This window comes from Pongo pygmaeus, chromosome 15 (genome assembly GCF_028885625.2).
Source record: "Pongo pygmaeus isolate AG05252 chromosome 15, NHGRI_mPonPyg2-v2.0_pri, whole genome shotgun sequence".
NCBI classification, from domain to species: domain Eukaryota; kingdom Metazoa; phylum Chordata; class Mammalia; order Primates; family Hominidae; genus Pongo; species Pongo pygmaeus.
The window spans coordinates 87,224,682-87,242,257 of NC_072388.2; the positions used below are offsets into that span (position 1 = coordinate 87,224,682).

The following is a 17,576-nucleotide window of genomic DNA, read 5'->3' on the forward strand; positions in this document are numbered from 1 at the left end:
TGGTGGCACATTCCTGTAGTCCCAGCTATACAGGAGGCTGAGGTAGAATAATCACTTGAACCTGGGAGGCAGAGGTTGCGGTGAGCCAAGATCACACCATTGCACTCCAGCCTGGGCAACAAGAGCAAAATTCCATCTCAAAAAAAGAAAAAAAAAAGATACTATGAATTCAGGAGTCACCCTTTAAAATGAACGGAAATGAATCATTGATGACAACCCCTCTACACACATTTGGAAAAGGGCAGCACACATGTTAAGGAGACATATTGTTTATTCTGTCCACCAGCAATCCTTGAAGCCCAAAAGGATTCTCTGATCCTTTAAAACGACACCTCAGGCTCCTAGGGGCCTACCACCTACAGGATGAGAACTACAGCTATCTATGAACAGGAGCCTAAAACTCAGCAGTAAACTTCCAAGACACAGTGCAAAACCACTGGGTCAAAACTGTTATGATGCACAAATGCAGCTCCTCTCAGAAAATACAAAGCAATGCATTCTCCCCCAGAAATACAAAGTGCACTTCTAACAGGAATGCACATTTCCTGGGCTGGATTCAGTTCAGGAGAGTGCAGTTTGTTGGCAGCCCTTCACTATGCAAAGCTATCAGAGCCTACTCAGCATGAGCCTGCACATTGCTTGTCACACTGTCACCTCCCAGGGGAGCTGGCTCTTTGGGGTGTGATGGTTCAGAACACTGGCACACCTCTCAATAATGATGTGTATTCTAAACATTTTCCCTTCCCTAAGGCAAAAAGTCATAAAGCTATCTAGAAAGTATCAATGACTACTGACATGCCAGTCATCTAAAACTTATCCTACAGTGAACACATAGATCACACACCCAGCTCTGTGATGAGCACACTCAATTCAATAAGGGCACCTCTCAATTTTCAGGAACCTAATTTGTTAGAAGCTACACCAAAGTAGGTCATTGCTTGCTTGGTTCACAGAAGTAACATGAGGCTAAATGTAAAAAGAGAAAAACTTACAATAATTTTTTTTAAAAAGTTATCTATAAGAGAGCAAAGAATTAATATTTTATTAAATCAGTACATTCCAGAGGAACCAAACTAACCTGTGAAAACTGGTGATAAAGCATGAACATAGGAAATCATTCACCTATTATGCTGATTTTATAATACTAGTAAAAATGTGATTGCTAATAGAATTCTTGCATTAAATTCATAACTCAAAAGCACCTAGAATCTTTAGATACAGTTTACCATGTTGTAGACCTAAAGCATCACTAGACTTTCACTAGCCCCAAAATGCAAAAATATAAAACCTTTTATTAATACTTAATAAAACCCCTGAGATTCTAAGAAGTGATTATCTCTTCAATGAGCAAGACCTCACTGATAATGAATACCCATAAAACTTTCTAGATAGTTTCCTCTATCAGAGATGTTTTAAGAGTCTCAGAAGCCTTAGGGAAAACCAGCAAAATCTGAACGATATGAGGAAAGAGCTAAATGGCTCTTAAAAGGAAGAGATATTTAATACTACTTGACATAGCAGACCTTGAGTTTAGGACTGAGTTAAATCCCCAGTGGGAATTAAAATCTTGGTGGTGATGGTCTCAAACTCTATGCTCTTTTTATTTTACTTTATTATTATTTTTTTTTTTTTGAGACAGAGTTTCACTCTTGTTGCCCAGGCTGGAGTGCAATGGCACCGATCTCAGCTCACCACAACCTCCGCCTCCCGGGTTCAAGTGATTCTCCTGCCACAGCCTTCCCAAGTAGCTGGGATTACAGGCATGCACCACCACACCTGGCTAATTTTGTATTTTTAGTAGAGACAGGGTTTCTCCATGTTGGTCAGGCTGGTCTTGAACTCCTGACTTCAGGTGATCCGCCCAACTCAGCCTCCCAAAGTGCTGGGATTACAGGCTTGAGTCACCACACCAAGCCAGTCTATGCTCTTAAAACCATCGAAGCAGAGCATTGAAGCATTCTGATGAGTCCAGAAAAAGAAGAATGCTTTGGAGGACAAGGCCAGCTATCTCAGGGCACCAAGAAGCTTGGCTTTGAGCTGTGCATTTCCTCCTGTTTTTAACATTAAGCAGGTTGTACAAAGTGAAGCAATGGGTGGAAGAACAGAGTGGAGACTATCTTTGCCTGGCAACTGCCCTCGCAGAGGTGGGTCAAAACAAGTCAGCTATTAGTACAGTATAGGCCCCTCTTTTATTAGGTTGGTACAAAAGTAATTGTGGTTTTTGCCATTACTTTTAACGTCCTATAGTGATCTCAGAATATAAACCCATCTTTGTATTAGTCACATAGCAGCAGACATGAGCAAGGGGACACCTAAATCTTAGATTAACCTCCAGGAAAAGAGAACACAAAGAAAGAGATGTTAGCTAATAATGAGCTGGTATTAGGGAGCTAAAGCAGGTATGTAAAGAATCAGAGGCTATGATGCAATTCAACACACTGAGAGAGAGCATAAAGTCAGAAAACTAAAATCCTTTTAAAGCAGGTAAAGACAGGCCCAATATCTTTCTCTCAACTAGCCATTTTTATCTGTCCCCAGGTCTGACTAAACCTTTTGTGAAGGCTCCTCTGAGCCATCAGATGCTATGCCTACATTGCAAGAGAAAGAAGAGAGGACGTACAGTGGAATGATTAAGTCTGTTCATGCACTCTGGGGCAGGGAGACCAGGTTTGGAATTCTAGCTCTGTCATTTATGGGCTGTGTGACCTTGGACAAGTCACAGAACCAGTCTAAGCATTCCGATCTCATAAAATTAAGAAAAAATAATGATTTATTTGGCAGGGTTACTGTACAGCTTACTCTAGGTAAAGCCCAGATAGCCCAGTATCTGGCATAATAAACCCTCAAAACAGATCAGCGACTCTATTAGTCCATTCTCACGCTGCTATGAAGAAATACTCGAGACTGGGTAATTTATAAAGAAAAGGGGTTTAATTGACTCACAGTTCCGCATGGCCGAGGAAGCCTCAGGAAACTTACAATCATGGTGGAAGGCACCTCTACACAGGATGGCAGGAGAGAGAGTGAGTGTCAAGCAAAGAGGTTAAAGCCCCTTATAAAATCATCAGGTCTCATGAGAACTCACTATCACAAGAGCAGCATGAGAATAATCTCCCCCGTGATTCAATTACCTCCCACTGGGTCCCTCCCACAACATGTGAGGATTATGGGAACTACAGTTCAGATGAAATTTGTGTGGGGACACAGCCAAACCATATCAGTGACTCATATCTAGGCTTTGGTACCACAGTGCCATAATACTCAGTATTATCTCAACAAAATCCTCTCAGACAAATGACAAATCCAAGGCTCCCTACAAAGGTTCTGGCATGCAGATGTTCATGAATAATTTCCCACCCCAAAGTAACAGATTCCCAGAAGTTACCTGTGATCAAAGCTTGCCAGGGGGAATAGAGAGAGAGAGAGAGACTCCGTTAAAGCTACCTGGAAAATGTTTAAGTGATAAACGCTATCCAGGCAGTATTTTAAGTAGTTCTATTTTAGGCAATGTTTGATATCTTTACTGTACATAAAAAAGAGTGAAGAGGCACTTTAAAGGCCATTAAAACGTTCTATAGTGGCCTCAGAAGACAACAGGAAACACCAAAGGGATACTGGCCAGTTATGAAAGGTAAGCCAAGAAAGAAGAAAAACCATACCTTAGATAAGTCCCTATGGGTCAGTTAAAGTTAGTGCTGAGATGGTTTGCCTAGTGAAGAATAATAGCAGAACAATTTATCATTATGTGTACTCATCAGAGTCAAGTCTCCAAGCATTTTTGCCTTATTGGTGAGAAATGATCTCATTCCCGGAGTATAAAATCTGCAAAGCCCTCTTTAAGGACCCATCTGAGAGAGGAGAGTTCTGAGTCGGAATGGTGCTAGCACTGAAAAACTGATTAGGACCATTGGTGGAGGCACCAGAGCTCGTGTGGAAGATTTGGATGGGGGATCAGGGCATGCACCTGGTAGTCTTTGGGGCAATTGTCCCCTTATATCCCAGTATAGCTATGGTCAAATTAACTAGGGTGATTTTGCCCGTGATGACACATTTAGTAATGTCTGGAGACATTTTGGCTGTCATAACTGTGGGCAGTGATGATGCTGGCATCAAGTGAGTAGAGGCCCAGGGATGCTGCTACACATCTCACAATTCACAGGACAACTCCTATGACAAAGAATTATCCAAACCAAAATGTCAATAGTATCGAGGCTGAGCAACCCTATGTTAAATGAAGGGAGGAAAGGAGCCGTCCATGGAAAAACTGTCATGGGCTGTCATTAAGAAATGTTGTGTAGTCTGTTTTGTGGATGTCATATATGTAGGTCACCCCAAATGTACATTCTGGCCCTATCATTAAAGCTACACAAAATCCTTAAACTAATTTGGAACAGATTTGGTTGATAAAGCTTTCAAATTATTTGCATTTTCAAATAATTACTTCCTACCTTCTTGCCTCTTAGGAAAAGGAAGAAAGCAATTGTTTACATTAAAACCAGGGTCTTCTCTCTGATAAAAATAAACTCACGGCAGGGCGTGGTGGCTCACACCTGTAATCCCGGCACTTTGGAAGGCCAAGGTGGGCAGATCGCGAGGTAAGGAGTTCGAGACCAGCCTGGCCAATATGGTGAAACCTCGTCTCTACTAAAAATATACAAAAATTAGCGAGGCATGGTGGCACACGCCTGTAGCCGCAGCTACTCAGGGGGCTGAGGCAGGAGAGTCGCTTGAACCCGAGAGGCAGAGGTTGCAGTGAGGCGAGATCGTGCTACTGCCCTCCAGCCTGGACAACAGAGTGAGACTCCGTCTCAATAAATAAATAAATAAACTCACATTATCATGTAACACTAATCTACTGAGTTATTTGTTAGGAATTTATAATACGGTATGTACTAGGGCAGGCATGACATAGAAGCAGATACTCCAGAGACATACGGGCACTCGTAAACTGAAGTTCACCAATATTGTGTCTTTTCTACACTACTGAACGGCAGCTATTTCTTAAACTAAAGCCTCAGCCTACCACTCTGCCCTCCTCCCCTGCCTCTTTGGGTGCAATGCTTATGTGTACAGCCAAGACCCTTGAACATTTTCATTACCAACAGGTATTGGAAACTGTAGCTGAACCTACAATGCTGAAAATAACACCCAGTTTCTAAAACAGGGATTTTGATCTGTTTGAAATAATAATTCTTATTTTTTTATTTTACTTAAAAATATTTTTAGAGACAGGGCCTCATTCTGTTGCCAAAACTAGAGTACAGTGATGTGATCCTAGCTTACTGCAGTGTCAACCTCCTAGACTCAAGCAATCCTCACTCCTCAGCCTCCTGAGTGTCTAGGACTATAGGCACTTACCACCACACCCAAGTAATTTGAATTTTTTTTTTTTTTTTTTTTGAGACAGAGAGTTTCACTCTGTCACCCAGGCTGGAGTGCAGTGACACAATCTTGGCTCACTGCAACCTCTGCCTCCCCGGTTCAAGCGATTCTCCTGCCTCAGCCTCCCGAGTAGCTAGAACTATAAGCACACACCACCATACCAGGCTAATTTTTGTACTTTTAGTAGGAACAGGGTTTCGTCATGTTGGCCAGGCTGGTCTCAAACTGATGACCTCAAGTGATCTGCCTGCCTCGGCCTCCCAAAGTGCTGGGATTACAGGCATGAGCCACTGCGCCTGGCTCGATTTTCTTTTTTTTTCAGAGATGGGGTCTCACTATGTTGCCCAGGCTGGTCTTGAACTCCCAGGCTCAAGTAATCCTTCTGTCTTGGCCTCCCAAAGAGCTGTGATTACAGACGTGGACCACTGTGCCTGGCTCTTGAAATAATAATTATGTTAAGTTAACCCTTTTGCTGCTGAATGCTAGCTCAAAGATGCCTTGGGAGAAACAGAAGCTTCCTGTCAATTGTGTTCTTAAAAGCCTCTCCTTGATCCACGCCAGGCACATGGCAGAGGTCTGCAGGAGTCTTTGGCTTCCGCCACATGCCCCTTCCTGGAATCTAAAGTGGTTGATCAGTCCACTATTTTAACCGTATTAGCACTTTGAGATTGTCATCACTTCCATCTTAAACATGTGGCCTGTTCTAAATTTTCCAAGTAATTTTGGCACTCGTAAGTCTAGGGTAATGTTTTATTATTTGTCAGTGACACCCAGAATCATTTGGATCCATAAGCAAATAAACATTTCTGCCATATCCTTGGGGCGGGGGGAAAGCCAAAAAAAGAAAAAGAAAAAAAAAAGGTGTCTCTTGGTTTTACAGGAAATATCAGAAAGCCTGCTGATCCGAGCCGGAAAAAAAGAAGCAGGTACTTCCTACCAGAGGCCAAACTCCAGCTTGGAGCCAAGAAAATGAGAATCAGTCCAAAATTTGACTGGTTTTCCTACAGCATCCTATCAAGTGATAATCAGCCTGGCCCAGCAAGACAGCTACCCCACAGCAGGGGAGAAAGAGGCCGCCTGCTTCCAAAACCTGCTTCAGAATCCAATGTCAGCCCTCCTTCATCCCAAATAAGCAGATATTTGGGATGCTAACTGCCTAGATATTTCCCTGGGAACTCAGGAAGAATTATTTTTACTTTAATTAGCATGGTATACTAAAATATTCTAAACTCCACATTGGTTTCATGGTGTAGATTAATCGGACATTAATATTTTCAGCCCACCTGGAAGAGGTTAAGGCAGGATTAGTGGTTCTAATCTAGGTCCTACCACCAATTCACTGTCCGGATCCAGGCAAGTCACTTCATGGGCTCCATTTTCTCAGGTGTGAAATCTATGAGTCTCACAATAGTAGTATTCCCCCCAAAGAGTGATGCACAAACGACCTGGAACTAAATTCCTGAAAGGCTGGTCACCCTAGAGTGGGACCCAGGAGCGCATCTTAGAGCATATGTACATGACTATACTAATGCACAACAATTTTACCATCCACTACTATTCTTGGAGATAAAAGAATGCATTCCAAACCCCCTTTGCACCTACGAATGGGGCCTGGTAACTAGCTCGGGCCAATGGGCTCTACCTGAAGGACAACGCTCTGAAGAGCCAGCAAGCAGCGCTCAGCTCTTTCCCCTGCCCTATCTAGCCCCTGAGGCTGAGAAGCTGCCTGGGTTGCAGCAGATCTGGCAGGAGTGGGAGTAAGCTGTTTGTGATAGGCTAGCTTATCCTGATTGATTCAAGGATCCCAACAGCCACCTAATTTATGACAAGGAAGAGAGAAGACATCTTCTCTATGAGTGGTCTCAGTGGCTAGCCGTTAATTGACATCTATGTAAGACGTTATCATTTGCTTACTTCAACTTCTTTGCTAACAGAATTCTAATTGTGTTCATCACAGCAATGTGTTCAGCCCCAAGAGATGAAACATGATTCCTCTGCTCCTTAAGCGTTGGAATCACTTGGACAGCTTGGTAAACACAGATTGCTGAGCTCCAGCCCCACCCCACCCCCCCACCACCACAAAGAATTTTCATTGCTAACAAGTTACCAGTGGATGCCGATGCTGATGGCCCAAGGGATACTGATGCCTAAGGTTGAGGGACCAAATTTTGAGAATCACTGGTTTAAGTCCAACACGGCAATACTATTGTCCTTTGTCCGATATTTCCTTTCCTATCCTCCCTTGCAGATGCTAATGTGATCTCATTCTGGTCAATGAGACAGAAGGGGAAATCTACAGGGTGACTTCTGGGAAAGATTTTTCTTCCATAAAAGGAGCTGATGTCAACACAATATTGAAAAAGAAGAAAAAAATTGGAGGACTGACACTAACTGGCTTTAAGACTTACTGTAGAGCTAACGTAATCAAGACAGTATGATATTGGAGAAAGAATAGACAAATAGATCAATGAACTAGAATAGAGAGCCCAAAATAGAACCACATAAATATAGTCAACTTATCTTTGACAAAGGAGCAAAGGCGACAACATGGAGAAAAAAAATGGTCTTTTCAACAAATGGCACAGGAACAACTGAACGTACACATGCAAAAAATATGGCTGCAGACACAAAGCTTACACCCTTCACAAAAAATCAACTTAAAAGTGATCACATACCTACATGTAAAATGCAAAAGTATAAAACTCCTAGAAGGTAACATAGGAAGAAATCTACATGACCTTGAGTGTGCCAATTACTTTTTAGATACAACAAACACATGCTCCATGAAAGAAATAGTTGATAAGCTGGACTTCATTAAAATTAAAACTTCTGCTCTGTTAAAGACACTATCAAGAGAATGAAAAGATAAACCACAGATTGGGAGAAAATATTTGCAAAGGATATATTAGATAAAAAATGCAAAGGATATACTTGATAAAGGAATATAATTCAAAATATATGCAACATGGCCAGGCACAGTGGCTCACGCCTGTAATCCCGGCACTCTGGGAGGCCGAGGCGGGTGGATCACCTGAAGTTAGGAGTTCGAGACCAGCTTGGCCAATAAAGTGAAACCCCATCTCTACTAAAAATACAAAAATTAGCCAGGCATGGTGGTGCATGCCTGTAATCCCAGCTACTTGGGAGGCTGAGGCAGAAGAATCACTTGAACCTGGGAGGCGGAGGTTGCAATGAGCCAAGATCACACCACTGCACTCCAGCCTGGGTGACAGAGCGAGACTCTGTCTCAATAATAATAATAATAATAATAATACATTATACATTAAATCTCAACAATAAAGAAACAAATAGCCCAATTAAAAAACAGGCCAAAGACTTTAACAGACACTTCGCCAGAGAAGATATACAGATGGCAAGTAAGCATCTGAAAAGATGCTTCACATCATACATCATCAGAGAAATGCAAATTAAAGCAAGATACCACTACACACTTAGAATTAAGAAAATTCAGAACACCGACAACAGCAAATGCTGATGAGGATGCAGAGCTACAGGAACTGTCATTCATTGCTGGTGGAAGTACAAAATTGTATAGCCACTTTGGAAGACAGTATGGCAATTTCTTATAAACCTAAGCATATTCTTACCATCCAATCCAGTCATCACACATCTTGGTATTTAACCAAGGAGTTGAAAACTTATGTTCAACCAAAAAACCTGTGCACAGAGGTTTATATCAGCTTTATTCATAATTACGAAAACTTAGAAGCAAACAAGATATCCTTCAGTAGATGAATGGATACATAAACTATGGTACACCCAGAAAATGGAATATTATTCACCACCCAGCAGAAATGGACTACAAGCCATGAAAAGACATAGAGGAAACTTTAATCCATATTTAAGTGAAATAAGCCAGTCTGAAAAGGCTACATACAGTATGATTCCAATTACACAACTGTATTAGTCCGTTTCCACGCTGCTGATAAAGACATATCTGAAACTGGGAACAAAAAGAGGCTTAATTGGACTTACAGTTCCACATGGCTGGGGAGGCCTCAGAGTCATGGCGGGAGGTGAAAGGTATTTCTTACATGGTGGCAGCAAGAGAAAAATGAGGAAAAGCAAAAGCAGAAACCCCTGATAAGCCTATCAAATCTCATGAGGCTTATTCACTGTCATGAGAATAGCACAGGAAAGACTGGCCCCCGTGATTCAACTACCTCCCCCTGGGTCCCTCCCACAACACATGGGAATTCTGGGAGATATAAGTTGAGATTTGGGTGGGGACACAGCCAAACCATATAAATGACATTCTGGAAAAGACAAAACTATAATAAAAACATGAGTCATTGTCGACGGTTAGGAGAGCGGGATTGATGAACAAGCAGGGTACAGAGGATTTTTAGGAGAGTGAAATATTATGTATGATACTATAATGGTAGATGCATGTCATTATAAATTTGTCCAAATTTATAGACTCTACAACACCAAGAGTGAACCGTAATGTAAACTATGGACTCTAGGTGATAATGATGCATCAATGTAGGTTCATAAATTGTAACAAATGTACCAGTCTGATGGGGGATGTTGATAATGAGGGAGACTGTGCATGTGTAGGGGCCAGGGGATATGGGATATCTCTGTACCTTCCTCTCCATTTTGCTGTGAATGTGCAACTGCTCTAAAAAAAGATAAATTTTAAGGGAGTTCCTTTTGTATTTCCTGATATAAGGTTGGGTGAAAACGTGCTATTTGGTCATGAAGCAGCCATCTTGCAATGTGAGTGACAAGTCTGAGGATGAAGAGCTACCATGCTAAGGAAAACAGAGCAGAAAGAGGTAACAAATCTGGATACACCTGACATTGTGGAGCTGATAGCACGAGCCTGAGTCAACGTACCTCCAGGCTTCTTGCTGTGTGAGATAAGGGTTCAAATTCTTAACCCATTGTTAATCAGTGTTGGGAGTATGAAAACTGTCAGAATCAAAATGGGGTTACTTGTGTTTAAAACCCTGACAAACAGAGTCATGGAAAGCCAGGAAGGAAGGATTCTCATGCACAAATGCCTGATTACAAGAGCTATCATAAAAGACTGCAAAAACTACAACCTTGCACAAAACCCATCACCGCGTTATGCAGAAAAGTATTTCTGTGAAGACATCTACCCAGCAACTGACTGTCCAACCTCGGACTGGCATCACCCTTGTTATTGATCCTTGTACTCAAGGATAATTAGCTCAAAACAATTATGTAATCCTCCTCATTTTTCCTTTAAAAAACTTTTTTTTTTTTTTTTTTTGCTTTACCTCCCTGAATGCACACATAGTTTAAACTGGCATGTATGTTTAAACATGCAATGCCCATCCCTGAGTAAATATTATTTTCTTTCAATAAGCCTCTCTCTGTATGTTATTTAGGGTGACATACATGGTGTCAGAAGTGGGATCAAAGTGAGTGCACCTCAGAGGAATGAGAGGTCCCTGGAATTGAGTGCAGTACTAACTGAGCCCTTTCTGCTCTCTGCTTCTGTCCATTGCCTCTTCTGTCTGGGTGACTCTCCTCTCAGATTCTCAGACTCCCTCCATTTGGTGAGTTCTTTTTGACTTTACATGTGATTTGATTTGGCTAAAAGGTGCCTTAAGTAAAGAACTTTGCATCCCTCTTGGGTCTGTAAAAGGGGTTTTTGTTTGTTTGTTTGTTGGCAAGCACTTTCTGGTAGAAAAGTATCCTTCTGCGTTGAGTACTCTGGTTTCTACAGAATTTACATTCTGTCTTAGTGGCATGTCTTTTCTGGTGAATTCACTTTTGGTTCTTTCTGCACACCTAGTTTAATATGTTATTTGGTCTGTACACCTGGCTTAAAAAATGTGTGTGGCTGGGTGTGGTGGCTCACGCCTGTAATCCCAGCACTTTGGGAGGCCAAGGAGGGCAGATCACCTGAGGCCAGGAGTTCCAGACCAGCCTTGCCAACATAGTGAAATCCTATCTCCACTTAAAAAAAAGAAAATTGTGAGCATTCTTATTTTAGTTTCATTTGGGTTTGGTTATGCACATCTGCAAATAATTTGGCACCTTTACTTTTACCTTTCCTTTGTTTCTGAACATCATCTGAGAGCAAAATTAAACATTCTAAGTGGTGGTGCAAGAAGGCCATTTAAAAGTGTTGTTTTAAGCTTCTGTGTTTGTAGTCAGATGTTACACAGCAATAGAAAAACTAATGCAGCAGCAAGGTCCTAATTCAGGGTAAAGTGATTGTAAGCCCTTTCGGAAACAAAGCTAAAGCTATATTCTCTGATCAGCTTATAAGCAATAAAGCTGGCAATTTGATCTCCATCTGACTCCTCCATTTCACAGTTAGTTCTGAACTCCAGAGGAGAAGAAAGAATTTTTATTTATTCATGTCATAAAAACTCCAATAGTCAGGCATTTTGTTATTCTGCAACCAAAAGCATTTCTAAGTAATCCAATATCCCTCAGCAATTCTTTAAAATGAGGATCAGACCTGGGATGTGTTGGAAGGACCCAAAACAGGGTCACCTCAGGATTCAGGCATCTTGAAGACCAACTTTATATTTACTTTATTTATTGATTGATTAACACAGGGGCTCACTCTGTCGCCCAGGTTGGAGTGCAGTGGCACGATCTCAACTCACTGCAACCTCCACCTCCTGGATTCAAGAAATTCTAATGCCTCTGCCTCCGGAGTAGCTGGGATTACAGGCATGCACCACCATGCCCTGCAGATTTTTGTATTTTTAGTACTGACAGGGTTTCACCATCTTGGCGAGGATGGTCTTGAACTTCTGACCTCAGGTGATCCACACACCTCAGCCTCCCAAAGTGCTGGGATTACAGGTGTGAGCCACCATACCCGGCAGAAGGCCAACTTTAGATTTTATTTTTACTCCACCGTAAATCCTCTCTTCCCAAGAGCTGAGAGAAAACATAACAGATCAAGAGAAGGGCTTAACACTCATTGAGCAGATGAAATACATAAACCTTCCCCCATGAGAACTAAAAATTCACAATCCCAAGCTTTGTTATACAATTTTCACTTCTCAAATAACCACCTAAACATAATTGGACTTTTAAATGTAGTTTAAATCAATGGCAGAAAACTGAGATTTTCTACCAAAACTTTACATGCAGCAAGCAAACTGCTGCAGGATCAGTTGTTCGTATATTTAGGAAGTGTGCTTACGTTCCCCCTGGAATTCGGTCACCCTTTCCAATAGCACCCTCCAACACTCAGCAAATGCATTCATTGTGCACTGCCAATTCAATAATATGCAACTGTCTCGCTTTCCTAAAAGAATCTTGATCTTTGATGGTGCTGCAAGGAGCTGAGTGGACAATCAGCATAAAGATGAAATGTGAAGTTTCTAAGGCTCTGTATCAGAATCTGTTGATGATCCATTTGAGAGGCAGCTTCAAGGGGAAGGAGAACCGTATACTTTATTTGTAGTCTGAAATTCATTAGGGGAGACTAAGTCCCTAAATTTAGTAGCAGATGTCCAAATGATTGCAATCTCTTCCATCACTTCGAATATAGTAACTAGAATTTTTTCTGCTAAGGAGGATTTCAGAAACTTTTAGTCCAATCCTTTCTTCTACAGATAAGGAAACTGAGCTCTAAAGAAGCTACATAAAAATAAAAATGCCAGATCAGTCATTTCCCCAATTGAATCCTGTTCTGAGTGTTCAATCCACCAGATTCTTTTTTCTCTAAGTCAGAGGGCCATGAGGCAGCAGCTAAAAGGGTGCTTCCAAGAAGTTCAAAACAGTTCTTGGAGACAGAGCTGCCATGTCTGGTTTAGGAAGAACTAAACATCTGAAAAGCAAGGAAGCTGAGCACTGATGGTTTCCATGGAGACTACTGGGAGCCCAGGTGCATGGTCTAATGAGGCCACCGGCCAGCCAGCATGAAGGAGCAGAGGCTGTGGGACATTCCAGTAAAACTCACACACCACAGAGCTCCTCAGATGAAACCCGGATGAGTGGCTAGCCTGCCCATGAGGGCTTCTCTTGAAGAGACACACAGAAGCCCTGGGCTCTATATGTCTTCCTTATCACAAGCTCTTTTCCACACATTATTTCATTTAATCATCACCAAAACCTGACAAAGTAGATTCAAATTCTATCCCCTTTTGTGGATGAGTAAACTGAGGCAGCTGACCCAGGATCAGTGAAATTATAAATGGCTCACCCAGCTATGGTGCCTCATTCCTCCCATTCTACTCTTTTTAAAAAGCCTCTGAAACTGCTCATCTGAAAGCTCCCTTGCATTCTTCTAAAGAGAAGTATAAGCCATTATTGCAGAGACAGCCTTGAACTCCAAGTTCGAGAGTTCTTACAGGGGGAAAAAAGCACAGCTTTAGAGCTTCCAGCTGATCTGTCTTTGGCCACCATTCCTAGATCCTAGAAAAGACCTCAGAATGTCGTTTTTAAATATGAAGTCATCTAAGAAAGCATTCCCTGAGGAAGGTTTGAAAGACTTGAGAATTAGGTCAGCAGTGAGTAAGAGAGCAGAAATGACCTTACACCTGAGCAAAACAGGTGTTCTGTGAAAGCATACGAATGAGTGCGAGTTAAAGGGCATTGGGAACCTCAGTTTAATCACTCAGCCACTCGTGCCTGCAAATGATGCCAGGAATAATTTATTAATTAATTTTAATTTTAGTAAATAAATTCCTTGAGTTGAGATAGTTGTCTCTGGTTTAAAGATAAATATTCCAGAAAGGAAAAAACCCACTAAGGCAATAGCAATCATCAACAGTTCCGTAGGAAGTAGTACATCAGGATGCCACTTCTGAGGGAGCACTCAGCAGTGAGAGGTGGGAGAGAGAGAGACCATTAGGAGACAGGTGCAAAGCACAGAGCAGTGTCTGGAGAAGTCAGGCTTCTGGAAGAAGCAGGATTAGCCTGAAGACACTGTGCTTGAAAATAAAATGGAGTGAGGGAGTTCCAACAACAAAATGGATGGATTTACAGTTTTCTACATCATTACAAACACAATGAGGAACCCCATCTTCCATCTTGAAGGAGAAACTGAGCTTGTCTCATCTCTTCAAAAAATCTGTGTTGGCAAATCCATACTTAACCCTCTTGTGTCGTGATTGCAGAAATACCACCCTAAAATAGGAAGCTACTCAAAGAAGGGAGTTTAGATGCAATATGTTTGACTTCCATTGGCCAAAACAGAAAATACAATCATTACATTAAAATTATTCCATTAAAAGCAGACAATGCCCCTGATACTGCCTCCTGGACCCTGTCAGGCTAAAGCCAACTGGATCGCAGTGGTTAGAATTCAAATATGACACAGTACTCACTCGAAAGACCTTCTCCACTCTTGCAATGCTTTTCCCAAAGATGGTTCCAAGTTGGTCTCCAATTCCAGCCAATAAGAAACCAAAGAGTGGAATTCCAAAGATGGCATATAAAATACAAAAGATTTTGCCTCCTTCAGTGCTCGGAGCAATATTCCCATACCCTGGTGAGAAATATGAAAAAGAGGGAGAGTGGCAGAGAAATTAGCATACTGACCGAAGAACTCACAGACTTTTTTAAAAGTTTGTACATTCCCCCACCTTATGAGCTTTAGGGAGTAGAACTTCATTTCAAAGGCCCTCTACAATTCGCAGCATTGTTCCATTGCTTCTCTTCCTTCTCCCCTTATAAACGGTTTTAAGGTTTCTTGGATATTAACACATTTTAGGAAATTCATGGTCACTCAGAACTTTCATTTTCATTTCTGACAAAAAGTGATACAACCTTTTTCTGAAACACCAAGCATCATGGGCATGTCTAGTTTAGCAAGACCTGAATGTGTGGGAAGGAATCACCACTGCACTTATTAGATTTGACAAGAGCTTCTTTTTCACAGTCTTACCCATGGGCTCCACCTGGACTGACTGTGGCTGTCTTCAAGGGTGATGGGTACTCCATATTAAAGAGGAAATGTGGTCTAGTACAAAGTTAGAAAGGACTCATGAATTGTACAGCCCTACCCTGGGATGTCTAAAAACAGGAAAGAATAGGGAAGGGAAGTCTTTGTGCTGTCTCTCCCCACTGCCAGTGAAGTTTCGCCCCATCTGGTTCTTTTTTTCTCTTTACTGGGAACTCCACATCATCTCTGAGTCCTATCTCTCCTCCCAACTACCTCTTGCATTGAGGGTAACAAGATGCTAAAAGTTTATTGATGGATGTTTGAATACAAGAAAATCTTTTTATAGTCAGGTCTACTAATACGTATTTCAAATAGTGCTTTGAAAATACCCACATCTGCATTCTTAAGAGTACTGCCATTACATAAGTAACTTGTGTACAATGAGTACTGGGCTTACCCTATATGGATGAGGCTAAAGAAAGTATTGCTGGAAGAAAAGTCCTATAGCATTAGCACACTTTATGTGGAGATGAAAGTCTAAATTAATTAATATTCATTTTTGTGCCAATTGATATTACAATCTTATGTTAAAAACTATCTAGACAGTAATCTAACCATTCTCCCAAATCTGGGTAAATCATGTGGGGCCTGTTTCTGAATCCATTCAATGAGTGAGTTATTGGGTCCATGGTTATTGACAGGTTGGGAATGCAACATAATAAAAAAACGTTGATGGTTAGTCCATCATTCAGCCACCCACAGGCCTGCAGAACTCACGGTTGCCTTCTGCCTTCGGGAATGAGTCACCTGGATACTTTCCTTTGCAATCTTCTGTTCTGAATCATTCAAACCTCTTATAATAATCTAAATTACAGCTTCCGTTTCTAAAATGAGTGTTCAGGCTAGGCTTCTTCATCTTGTATTTCCTTTACTCACCAGGATTTTAATTTAAATATGCAAAAAAGCTCTCAGAACTTTTTTCAGGTACTTTCAGGAACTTGGACAAAATCATTTTTCCAAGCATTCCCCTCTAGAATGGTCGAGCTGACATTAAGCTAGCCCTATTGAAAAGGAAATAAATGAGCTTCTACAGTTTCACTATATGCAGGTTTATGGTGACTCTTGGAAACATCCAAGTAACTTGTGAAAACACTGAAGACCCCAGCTTGACCGTCTCACAATAGCCTAACTTTGGGGAATATAGGTTGTCCAAGTGTCTCAGAAAGAAATATATTGCAGACATAGGCAAACAAATGGAGGCTTGGAACTGGATGAATAGGCATCTCATTAATCCTGACAAGTGCTACACCCCCTTCCTCCAGCTTTCAGAGATGACCACCCCCACCCACCTCCTGGGTAAGGCACTGTGGCTTACCATGGAGCATCAGGGAGAAGTGAGGAGATGAAAGATCTGGATCCAATTCCACCTCACTCTACCTGGTTCTCCTTAGACCCACTTAACCTCTGCAAATCCTAGTGTCAGAGGTACTCAAGGAAAATGCAGGGGGGGGGAAAAATCAATGGACTGTAAAGTACTGTACCAATGCAAAGTATTATTATTATTATTATTATTATTATTATTATCACAATTGGTTCCTCATTTGTTCAGTGTTTTGTTGACTAGAACACAACAATAATATTAAAGCTAAGTTCTTGGGTAAGAGCATGAGTGATGCAATACTCAAACAAGCCTTTAAATATATTCACAGCCATCTTTCTTTGGTGACACACTGCCCAGTGGACAGAAAGTCATCATTCTTGAGTGATGCTGTATCTCATGCATGGGTGCGTGTGTGAGTGTGTTTGTGCTCCATGCCTTTGGTGAACTATAAGGAGAGACTGTTTGACCCTCAACACTGTCACTCTGGGAAAATTCCAGCACTTACACTTTGGAGCTTTGCTTTGAGGCAATGGGAAGACCATATTTTTGGATTTGGGGATCTAGTTACACCCCACCTGTCTGACTGCCCTGCTCATCCTTCTAGAATGCTTGGGTAGAACTTTGAAGTAAGGTGTGACAGTTGTCTGTAGGCTCTAAAACTAGAGACTACACAGATTTCTGTTCTGATTCTTCTATTTACCAACTCTCAAGTCATAGGCGCATTCTTAATCTCTCTCCCTCACTTTCTTCATCTAAAAGACAAGGTTATTAAAGTGCCTACCCATAGCTATTAAAGATTAAATGAGTTACATGCAAAGCAAGAGTTACATGTGAAGATTAAATACCTGTGAAATATGATGCAAACTAAGCACCCAGTTTGCCTTGTGCTTTACTGTGGGAAGGAATTGTTTCTGAGCAATATGTCTCCAGGAAAACTCAGTCCCAGGAGAAAACAGGCAG

General features: G+C 41.5%; 1 protein-coding gene across 3 annotated transcripts in view; it reads right to left on the reverse strand.

Moving 5' to 3' along the window:
* KCNK10 (potassium two pore domain channel subfamily K member 10) overlaps positions 1-17,576 on the reverse strand; it is a 147,577-nt gene that overhangs the window by 33,857 nt on the left and 96,144 nt on the right. For all 3 annotated transcript variants that reach the window (XM_063651962.1, XM_063651963.1, XM_054447761.2), the window contains exon 4: positions 14,679-14,839. In XM_063651962.1, the coding sequence (XP_063508032.1) occupies positions 14,679-14,839 (161 nt within the window). The remainder of the gene's footprint in view (positions 1-14,678; positions 14,840-17,576) is intronic.